This window comes from Cryptomeria japonica, unplaced genomic scaffold (assembly GCF_030272615.1).
Source record: "Cryptomeria japonica unplaced genomic scaffold, Sugi_1.0 HiC_scaffold_405, whole genome shotgun sequence".
In the NCBI taxonomy this organism is placed as follows: domain Eukaryota; kingdom Viridiplantae; phylum Streptophyta; class Pinopsida; order Cupressales; family Cupressaceae; genus Cryptomeria; species Cryptomeria japonica.
Window position 1 is genome coordinate 41113 of NW_026729226.1, and position 12703 is coordinate 53815.

General features: G+C 35.3%; 1 protein-coding gene across 1 annotated transcript; it reads right to left on the bottom strand.

The window, feature by feature from the left end:
• Positions 1–937: 937 nt before the first annotated feature.
• LOC131039182 (rust resistance kinase Lr10-like) lies at positions 938–2444 on the bottom strand. The gene has a single exon (XM_059215980.1). The coding sequence runs from the start codon at positions 2116–2118 to the stop codon at positions 1078–1080; it is 1041 nt and encodes a 346-aa protein (XP_059071963.1). The 5' UTR covers positions 2119–2444; the 3' UTR covers positions 938–1077.
• Between the last annotated feature and the right edge of the window lie 10259 nt (positions 2445–12703).

Sequence of the window (12703 nt, forward strand, 5' to 3'; positions counted from 1 at the left end):
CGTCTCATAACATTAAGAATCTTGCCTCTCTTTAATAGAATAGCATTTTAGATCATTTTGATAGCATTATAATCTTAGATATGTCATGTTAATCTCATATCATGTTAGCTTCATCTTAGTATCATTTTCATGCTAGTTTAGCTTTGTATCAATCTCCTCATTTTACACCATATCACTATCTAGTTTCATATCTCAATCATTCATTGGGATCATAGTTGCATCCATTTTGATATTAAAATCCTCTAAATCTCGTTCTCTAGGTTGTCATCCAAGAGATCAAGTGCTCTTCCAAGTGAGGGCCACCTTGAATCTTGAGGATCTTTAGAGATAAAGGAGCATGGAACGATTTTAAAGAGTTTTGATTCATTAACTTGCTTTGTTTGGATTTCTATCTCTAATGCAATGTTTCATGTGTGTGTTTGAACTATTCTTCTCTCTTGCAGGTTGATCCCACATTTCCAGCATACACCTTGTATTATTCATATTTCCAACCCAACAAAAATTGATAAATTCCAATGTACCAATTATTTTTCTCAAAATATATTTTTTGGCAATAAATAAAATACTTTGAAGTGTCATTAAGATTTAAAAACAAAAAATAGTTTTAAACTCTAAATGATATCAAGCTAGAAGATATTATGAAAAACAAAAATAATTTTAAACTCTAAGTGATATTGAGCAAGAATATTATGACACCTTTCAAAATCACATGAAAAATACTAATTATAATTATGAATGATTTATTTTGATATGATGAAGATGATTACTCTTTTATATATTGAATTAAACAAAATGTGATTACAAGAAAAGAAAATAGCAATTCAAGAAATGAAAAGAAAAAAATTACAATACCAAACAGCTGAAACCACCACACAAAGATTCTTACATCTAAGTTATATAATAATTACTTCTATATCCAGAGGATGGATTCTTACATCAGAAATATATAATATTCGTTTCCATATAATAAAGATGCTCCTTGCATCATCTCATAATCGTCCAAATCCTCTTCGTTTCTCTATACCATGGATGAAGATATTTCTAGATTGATGGGTAGATTAGGAGTCTTCGTGGACTCTATACCACGGATGAATATTCTTCGGAGGAAGATGACAATGGTACTTCACGCGGTGGGGAGGAGTTGAAAGGTAATGGAGGATTGCTTACATCATCACCGTTTCCTTCCAGCATTTGTACCACCCTGCTCATTGATGGTCGGTCATTGGAATTGTATTGAATACACCAAAGTCCTACTTTCGTCATTCTCCTCACCTTCTCTTCATCTTCCACTTCCATGTCGCATCGACCTTTTTCTCTCAACCTCTTTTCCAACTCCCCACTTTCTATCAATTTGAACGCCCATTCCGGAAAATAAAGTTGACTCGAATGGCTCACCTGCAACTCAATGTTCTTCCTCCTTCCCGCTATCTCCATTAATAGCATTCCAAAACTGTAAACATCTGATTTGTCTGTTACACCTCCCAAATTTATATTCCACACCTCTGGCGCAACATATCCTGGCGTCCCTCTGGTTGCCGTAATTGATACGTGGTCGTCTCCCTTCCCATACAGTTTAGCGAGACCAAAATCAGCTACTTTGGGCGTGAAATCTGCATCCAGTAAAATATTGTGAGGCTTAATGTCAAAATGAATGATGCGCCTGTTACAATCTTGGTGCAAATACGCAATTCCGCGCGCAGCGCCCAAAGCAATTGAATACAATTGCTCCCAACTGAGCTTCTGTTCTTGTTCTTTTCCTTGAAATAGAAACTTCTCTAGGGATCCATTGGCCATGTACTCATATACAAGTGCGCTTCTGAAACCTTCAAAACAATAACCCATGAGGCGAACCAAGTGAACGTGATGAATGGTTCCCAGAGTTGCAACCTCATTCATGAACTGGCTCTCACTCTGTCTCGACTGATCCAAAAGTTTTACAGCCACAAAAAAACCGCTCGGGAGCTTTCCTTTATAAACCATGCCGAATCCTCCTTCCCCAAGTTTATCTGAAAAGTCGTTAGTGATCTTCTTTAGCTGAGAGAATGAATATCTGGTCGGCATTTCATGAATATAACTTTGGAGAAAATTCTCCACTTTCCCAATAGACCCTGAATTCATCGGTTCGCTTGCAACACAACTTTGGATCCATCTAAAGTAGGATGACCTCTTTCGATAAACAACAATAAGAAATAGTGCTACTATCACTATGAAAGCACTTGCCCCAATGGCTATTCCTGGAATTCATGTGTAGTATCATAGATTAGTGACTCCACCATACAAGAAAATTAGAAGAATGTTTAAAACTCACACAAAAAGGTTCCTTAGTATTTACCTGTTATATCTCTGCCTTTTTTAGTTCTGACTGTTATAGCTCGATAAATTGATCTCTCGACTGTTTAAATTTGGTAAATGCTAATCAGATGCGAATATAATTTTTTTTGAACTAAACTGAGATAATCCAATTTCGTATTTTATATTTTCGAATTGCAAGGCAATTAAACTTAATGGGTGCTTAGAAGAAAATATAGAGAGATCTGAACCAAATTATACCTGATGAACATGTGGTTTGATGGGGTGCATCCTCGCAAAAGCAAAGGAACTGGTTTAAATCGGAAATATTAAACCCACACAGACCACCGCTTGAAACGCAACTCTTACATTTCTGGTCTTGTTCCTCTGCAATATTCCAATGGGTTGATGCCTCTTCAACAGTTACCGATTTAAAATAACATCCTGGAACCTCAAGGCCAGGTAGTAGAGCTACACATTGCAAACCACACACAAGAACTTGTAGACTGATGTTATGTCGTTGGATTTGATCGAAGAGACCCCCGTCTTGAATTGCATCTTCGTTGAGATTATATGAAAATGAACAATTTTGGAAACTCGTGTCCTCAGTAATTGTTGAAGTCTGATTATCTGGAAAAAAGTTTAAGATTGTGTACCTCTGGTTTCCAATTTCGATTACCAAATGTCCCTTATCTTCACAGTCGACTTGTAAGTCTGGCAGACCACATCCACTTTCCCTTAAACCAAAAGGATATGGGATTTTTATACCGCCACATGTTTGATTGCTTTCGCAGTTTGTATAACTGACGTCTGCGCATAGCGAACAAGGGAGTAAAAGGGTATAGAGAATGAAGGCATAAAGGAGATTAAAACGAGACATTGGCTGATGGAGGGGCGATTTTATTGAAGTAAAAAGGGACAGTATTGCAGCTACGGGCATTCCTCGTTTATCAGAGAAGGCGAATCCTGAGGCATCTCATTAGAATGAGATCATGGTAGCATTTGAATGATTCGATTATCTGGTAAAGAAAAGTTACCACTTAAGTGGTCAATACGTTCCGTGACAACATTTCAAACCCCCAAAGTCAGATGATTAAGACATCCACCTAACCAAGAGCGCATACACCCTTGTAATCTGTTTCCTTTTGGTGTTGAAGGGCGCACTTATATGTTAAAGAACTGCGTTTATCAGTTTGAGCTGTAGACTAAATGAAAAGGCATAAGGACAAACTTCAATATAGCACATGATATCAAGCTTAATTTGGTTGGCCGGGTCTATGATATGTGGTGCTTTGTCATTCAGGTTCTTTCTTACTTTTTTTCAAACCCTAGATTCATTATTCTAATTTCAAGTCACTACAGAAACACATTCTGTTAAAAATTTACACAAATTTACATTATCTCAGTTTTTGAGATTTGATTTGTTCTAATATCACTTGATTTATAGTATACCTAATTTAATTAATTGAATAATTGATTAATAATAAAAGATAAAAAATATAGTGATGTTATCTATAATTTCTAAGAAAATGTTAGTAGAATTTATTAGAAAGGAATTTGAGTTATATAAAAATAGACAAGATTTATATTCATGAAAATTATAACATATTCTTAATATGACACACTCATTACAACTAAACAAGCTAAACTAAATATTCAGATAAGATAACACCCAATCAAGAAAAACAAAAAAACCATACCAACATCTAATTAAGTACAAAATAAATAAATAATTACAAATGTCTCCATCCTCACATGATCATCTTATTTTTCCCATTCTTTTTTACTCCAGAAACATTGTAGATACACATAATTAACCAACTACATGCAACTAAATTACAAAAAGATAACTAGAACTTGCAAGGTAAATCTTACACATAAGGTGGACTGATGTAGTATGACCTCTCTTTGAGATATTTAAAAACTTGAGATACAAGATATTGAAGAGAATCTTGAAAGTGTCTTTTATATTAAAATTAAACTTGATTGACTTCAATTTCTTCAACCCCTCTACATCATGCTTGTTCATATTATTTTTAGATATAAGTTCAAACCAGACATTATATGACATATTATATGACATTTATTATTGTATGATGAATTTGATAGTAACACAAACTATTTAATGAATCTATTATTGATTATTATTTTCATCACAACACTTGATTCATTCAAATTTTTTATCTTAATAATGTAATATTTAATAATTTTATTCATGTTTGTTTTACTAAATAAAACAATTAAAATGCCTAATACAAGAAAAATATTCATGAAAATATCAAATATTAAATTGCCTATCACAAAGAAAAGTATTCATGAGAACATCAAATATTAAATTAACTAATTCATTTTGATCTATTCTTTATCTCATAATATATTAGTCCTTTAAAAAATTGTTAAAAGACCAGTTCTTCATACACAACTCAACTACTTTACAAAAAAAAAATCCTTACTACTTAAAAGATGAAGGTGAAATAAATAGAAAATATTCTTCATTTTGATCTATTCTTTATCTCATAATATATTAGTCCTTTAAAAAATTGTTAAAAGACCAGTTCTTCATACACAACTCAACTACTTTACAAAAAAAAATCCTTACTACTTAAAAGATGAAGGTGAAATAAATAGAAAATATTCTTCATTATTTTTTAAGTATTCCTCAATATTAACTATATTTTTAGTGCTAACTATGATCCACAACCTTGTTGCATGGGGAACAACCCTTATCTACCACCTTATTAGCCCACTTGCCTCCCAATAGAATGACAAATCCTCCTTTTCTTTTATCATTATTGATAGATAATAGGGGAGCATCTTTCCAGCCATATGAAAGGTTCACATCCAATATGATTTTGGTAGCTTTTAACTTCCTGGAGAAGCATGAAGTCAATATGCTTGTGCTAGTTCAAAAACCTTCAGACTTGTCTGGAGATTTTAATCCCCTAACATTCCAAGATATACATTTCAAGTCCATGAGATACATTTATTGAATGATGTCCATAACAACCTTGAAGCTGTTAAAGCATTTAGGGACAATTGTATTGAATACACCACACTCCTACTTTTGCCAATCTTCTTACCTTATCTGAGTCATCTCCCACTTCAATATCATCTTTACCTATTTCTCTCAACCTCTTTTCCAATTCCCCACTCTCCATCAATTTGAACGCCCAAGCTAGTAGTAAAGATTGACCCACTAAAATATCTACTTAGAAAAGCCACTCTCACAGGGAGGTTAGTTAAATGGGTCATGATCCTAAGTGAGTTCGACATTCAATACACAGAAGGATGGGCCATCAAAGTACAAGCAATTACAGATCAATTGGAAGAAGCACCTTTACTAGACAAAAACCCACTACAAGTGGAATTTCCAGATATAGATGTGCTCACCATCACACCCAAGAAATGGACCCTATACTTTGATTGATCCTATACCCAACATAGATCAGGTGTCGACATCTTGTTCGTCAGTTTGGAGGGACACACAATTTCAAGATCCTACAGATTGATGTTCTCTTGAACCAATAACATTGCCGAGTATGAAGCCCTGGTCACTAGCATCCAAATAGTTGTGGAATGGAGAATCACATAATTGAAATTTTATGGAGACTCTCAATTAATCATCAATCAGGTCAACGATGATTATCAAACAAAGGATGACAAGTTGATGCCCTACAAGAGAATAATGGACAATTTTAAGAAGTATTTTGTGGACATCACCTTTGAACAGATTCCAAGGTCAGACAATAGAGCTACTAATGCAATGGCCACTATCACCTCGCTCTTATAAATCCTAGATAAACAAAGTCATTAAATGAATTTCTAGTGGAGCAATTATTCTCCCCAGCTTATAACAATTCAGAATCCCAAGTTATCTGTGCCCTAATTGGTTTTGATTCTCCTCTATGCGAGAAAATATACACCTATCTCAAATACAATACCCTCCTACCTGACCTATCTCACAACCAAAAATGAAGCTTTATCCGACAAGCAGCCCGCTACACCTTAACCACTGACACACTTTATCCCGAAGCATGAGAACTCCTCGATGGACCTATATCAACACAAGTATATCATCCTATCAGATGCATCTATTATACACAATCAAATAATCAATAATTCATGTGATGACAGTCACACAATCAACCAATATCTGTTCAATCAATCATCCAATCAATCAATCATGCATCATATCGAAATTCACTCAACAAGCTTCATATCAGGACTCATATCAAAAATAAAATACCATTTTAAAATGATCAAGTTCCATATCAAAAACCAATCTCAAAAACCCAATCAATCAAGTTTCAATCAATCCAGCCTCATATCACAGATCAATCAAGAAATTAAATCAGTCCCATATCGAACATAGTCCCATATCAAATCAAATCCATATCGAAAACATATCCATATTGACAAACAATCCATATCAACAAAATGAATCATATCAAAAAATAATTGACCCATATCGACACAAGTCCCATAACGACTTTGGTCCAATATAAAAAATTGATCCACATCGACCAACACCTAACAATCCATATCAAAAACTTGACCCATATCGAATAACGACAAGTTGACCCATAAAGATAAATTGACCCATAAAAGATGAGTGACAAAAGACTCATATCAAACATTGACCCATATCGAAATCATGACCCATATCAACTTTAACTCATATCGCAATCACAACTCTTATCAAAATCAGGACTCATATCGATAAAATGACCCATATCGACCTTGAACCATATTGAATTTGACCAACTTAATTCACACCAACAATTTCAACCATATCAACATGACTCATATCGATGACTGACTCATACTAGCCCATAACATGAAAATCACCCAAACACTATCCCATCAACACAATCAACTCAATTGACACATTGACAGGGTGTAAAACTTCATAAAGAACCTAAAAATCCAAATTACACTTGTCAAAAATTTCTTTAAATTCAAAAAATTGCTCTTTCTCTCATATGCGCTAAAATAATAGTTAAATGTGCAATTTCATATGCATTATTTAATCTATCATATGTGCTATAAAAAAATTCATAATGCGCTACACTGTTTCACAGATGCACTAAAATCAACATCATATGCGCTATTGTGCAAATCAAATGTGCTATCTAAGAAAACCTATGCAGACAATTAAAATTCAAATGCACGACGACAATACTCATATGCACGAAAAGAAACATCACATGTGCTAAAAGAAAAATCATATGCGCAAAAAGAAGTGAAAAAATTAAAAACGCGGAAAACGCTAACCTAGAGTGAAAAATTTAAAAACTTGCCAAAACACCTAAAATCTAAGCTAAAAATTCACAAAGCGGGTTAGATAATCAACTCACCGGTGGTCCGTACTCTATTGGCCTCTCAAATTGATGAAATCTCTCAAAATGGTGATGGTGGTAGGGGTTCCATCTCCTCTATCTCCTCCAAGCTCCAATACTCCAAAGACAAGTGTGCAAATGAGGTGGAATTGGGCCCTAGGAGGCTTATATAGCTCATGTTGATGCAAGCGGCTGTGATACCTCAATGGACGTGTGGGGCATGTGAATGCTATTCCCACATAGTCTTCACGTCATTTTTCAATATCATTTTTAATAAAACTATCGAGCGATAAATTTTAAAAATCCAAATTTTTTTAAAAAAAATCAAATATTTAAAAAAAAAAATCAAAACAATTTTCATCTATATCTCTGTCCACTACCGAATATTGAATTGCTTTGTCCAATATAGCTCTAGGAGTGGGTGAAATACACAAAATTTTGAATAATGATATGTGTGCCAGAGTTTTCTTAAGTTGCTCAACAACACTATAGGTCCCTATTGTTGGTGGATGATTTTGTGGTATTCCTTGTAAAGTTACCTTTGATCTATGAGTAACTACGGCACAGTCTTTGTCTCGGGGAGTTATGGTGATTGTAGCCACTGTATCATATGACTTACAGGTATTGTCGGTATCATATGCTGTGTTATCAAGATTTATGTTAAATCCCTCTTCATAGTCTTTATGTGTATGCTTGACATCCATGATGTGTTCTATGAGTTCATCTTCAAACCAACCTGAATGAGATGGTTGATCATGCCCCCAGTCTCTGAGACAAAGATTTCTATCATCACCATATTTTGGTGCCTCTGATATCATGCAAATTTGGTTATCATCTGTGTGAGTGTCTAGATATTGCTCATCTTGATCAAGTGTTTCTTGTGAATCATTGTTTACTATATGTCCTAAGCTAATGGCATGAATAGTGTAGTCGTATGAGACCTTTGTGTAGTTAGTTGTATTGTCTTGAGTACCTGATGTGGTAGCTTTCCCTTTGTCATGCTTAACAAATGGATCCTTAAAGATTGTATGATTCATGTTTGCTGAGGTTTTATTAGTATCGATTGTGATGTCACCTTGGTCTATCATATCTTGGACCAAGTTTTTCAATTTGTAGCAACTAGTTGTTTTGTGACCTTTAGTCTGATGATAATCACATAAATCATTATCATTCCACCATGTGGGTTTGAAAGGACCTGGTTCATATACTCTTATTTTTGGTAAAGTGATCATGTTTGTCTGTATTAACTTTTTGAGCGCTGACTCAATAGGTTCTCCTAGAGGTGTGTAATTCCTCCTTGGATCATTTACTCTAGGGTACCTTGTGTTCTTGTTTTGTGTTGTGTTTACATTTGTTGAAGTAAGGTTATTCTCTATACGTGGATTTGATGATTGATTCGTTCCCAAAGATAAAACCGGTTGAGTTCTATTTACTATTCTGGTGTCTACAATACCATCATTGGTCACATTTTTGTTTTTCGACCAAAACTTGGATTTGTCATTGTTGTTGGTGTTTGCATACTTAATAAGACCTTGTTCCACTAGTCCCTTCTCACATTTTAGAGCTTTTTCTGTGATTTGTTTGAATGTGGTTAAATATTGCATTTGTATCAAATATTTAATCTTGGGAATCAAGTTTAATGTGAACATATCCACTTGCTCTATTTCTGGGATAACTGTTTTGCACCTCCTATAGAGAGCCCTCCATCATTGTATGAAGGATGCAAATGTTTCATTCTCATATTTTTTAGCGGCACATAAGTCCATCAAAGTAACTAGGGTTTCAATGCTATGTGAGAGGTTTGCAATAAAATGTTTAGCTAATTCTCCCCATGATGTGATGGTTGGTGGTAAATGTGAAAACCACTCTAAAGCCAAGACCCCCATACTTTTAGGAAATAGTCTCATTAAGTAAGTATCTTCAGTTGCAACCTCTATACATACCGTAAAAAACTCTCTGATGTGGTCTCTAGGATCACCATTCCCTCGATATCTGTCGAATTTAGGCATTTCAAAATATGGTGGGAAAGAAGACATGTATAATGTGTGATCGAAAGGATAAGGATGTAAGTCCTACATTGTGTAGCTCTTTTTATCATTACCAGTATGCATGGTCGTCATTTGTTGTTGCAAATTTTGTAATTGTTGTGTCAGAATATCTGTTTGGGTCAAAGGTACACCTTGTGTTTGTGTATGTCCCACAAAAGGATTCGTGGTTGCATAACTAGGAGGTTGTTGGAAGGTACCATGATTATAATTTTGTGTGTTGTATATTCCACTAGGTACCGTGAAATAAGTGATATGCGAACCTATGTTTGGTGGAGTTGTACTTGTTGTATTGGTAAGACCTAGATTTTCATTTTGGTGACTATATGTCAATCCTATAGAATAGGAAACCGGAGATTGGGTTGCACTTGTTTCTTGTATTTGAATAGGTGCTGAGACACTTGATATTATCAGTATGCTTTGTGTTGGTATACTAACATTTATCACTGAAGATGATGCACTTGTTTGAAAGTTTGCATTTGTATTGAGATTTCTTTGGATAGGTATGTTTTGAGGAAAACTGGAGGTCATTTCTTGCATTTGTGTTATGGGTAGTGTTTGACTGTTATCTTGACCTAAAGTTTTTCCTAGTGGTAAGATCTTCATGACATCAAAATCTTCAAGTAGTTTCACCCCATTTTGTAATAACAACGAGAGATATTTGTCCCTATCACTATGTATAAGTGCATCTAAGATCATAAGGACATGTGGATCTTGTTGAGCTGACTCAATTTCTTCTTTTGTTAAATGTTGTTGTAATTCATTTAGGGTATACATTGCTTGAGAACCTGATTGTTGACTAGTTGATATGTCCATATTCCAAGTTGGGTTTACAAACTAGTCATTGTTTGGGTCCATTATACCTTTTGCCTTTTGTGACAGGCATTTACAACTACTATATGAGGGTGGTTTTGTGCAAGACAATGACTAATGCTAGATTGTAGACATAGATATGAGGTATGCAAAACTAGACTAGACTCTCTATTGGGGATTTTGATGCGAGACTTGTTGAGTATTTCTGGATTTCTGTAATGCAAGTTTTTCCATGTCTTCTCTTAGACGTTCTGCAAGAATTTCTCTATCAATCCTATGGGCAATTTTATACTTGATATTTATCTCGTACTCGACTCCTATATATTGAGGTACGTTTCTCCTTGAGTCCCAGGCTGAGTTCGCTAGACCTTCAATGATTTCTCGCTGACTGCCATTTGGGACTAGATTAGGTTGCTTGAAGGGGAGCAAACCATCACCTGGGAGACCCATTAAGACGCATGCTATAACTTTGTAGGATGATTATGTCAATGATGACGGACTAAGATAGACGTATATCAAATCTAGATGAAGACGTATATGAGGATGATAATGGGGATGATAATGAGGACTATGCAAGGACTAAGGGCCATAGTAAGGACCTAAATGAAGACCTATGCAAGGACTTAGGATGACAGTAAGGACGTAAGTGAAGACCTATGCAAGGACTTAGGATGATAGTAAGGACGTAAGTGAGGACTATGCAAAGACTTATGACGATAGTAAGGACGTAAGTGATGACTATGCAAAGACTTATGACGATAGTAATGACGTAAGTGATGACTATGCAAAGACTTATGATGATAGTAAGGACGTAAATGAGGACTATGCAAGGACTTCCTAGTGTCACAAGTGTATAAACCTTTGAGTTTTGACGTTTCAAAAATGGACTTTGTTTTTAGTAATTCTATGTATAGGACAAGTTTCGTGGTTTCTTCAAATCTGAGAACAATTATTTGAAGGTAAATATAGTTGACTAGACTTTTTTTTCAAACAATCTTAGAAAATTCAGAGATACGTAGGATAGGGCTTGAAATAGCCCAAAGGACTAACTCAATACTGGTCTGACACAACAATACGTAAAAAAGCACAAAATACAATCTTAGGTTGGAAAGTGGACATCATTCAATGAGGCCCTTAAAAAATACAGAGACAAAATGAATAGATAGAGAGTCTAACAGCACTGGCTCCACTCCACAGCACACACTTCTTGGGCATGCCAGTCTGTCTTACCCTAAAGATCCAAAGATCTTATAGTCTAGGGATTCTTGTATCATAGTGTAAGGTACATGAAGGGTATCTATGGGGTACGATCCACACTCCCAGAATCACTGGATGTAGGGTTTTGGGCTACTAAGTTGGTTCTTATTGTAGGGTTTCGAGGGGTCCCGATCCAATGACAGATTCTTAGAGTAAGCCACTTAAGACTTTAGTTGAGCTTATCGGTGTAGGGAAGGCCCCCACATACGTCGAATTCACTCAACATTCTAGCTGCCTGACCAGTATATTTATATAGCAGCTCGAAAAACTCGCTCGAGCGTACGCTGGGAGAGATGATATCCCCAAGGCATCGCAATTCAAATTACCTTTGTGGGGTGATAAAATCACCAATCAAAGATACCCCTCATTACATGGAATAAAATAAAATTGGATGTCTTTGTCACCTCCTTCCTTTCTCCCAAGACCCCAAAGGCGGGTGGAAAGTTAGTTAATGCAACAGTAGGTCCACCCCAAACACGATAAAAATTCTTTACCTTAAGAAAATGAAATATGATTTAATCTAATGCAACCTGATTCACGTTCATTTTATAAGCCAAATTGAGGTGTTGAATACGCATGTGCATGTCCATTTTAAACACCAAATTGAAATATGAAGGCATGCATGTCAATTTTAACCGTCGTTGATTTTAAGCCCAAATCAAAGTGTTATACATGCGTGCCAATTTTAACCAATGTTAATCTTAAGCACCAACAGATGAAGTGTGATATTTTGCATGCATGTCCATTTTAACCAATGTTAATTTTAAGCACCAAAAGACGAAGTGTGAGATTATGAGTGCAATTGATCTAATACTAATCCGATCCTTTCTGTAAATTTGCCACAGGCTACAAACAACTGATTAGCAGTAAAATCAAATCAAAAAACTGACAGAAACGAATGCGTGACAATATCTGCGTGATTGCGTGACTCTGACAAAGCCAATGCGTGAACATAACAGA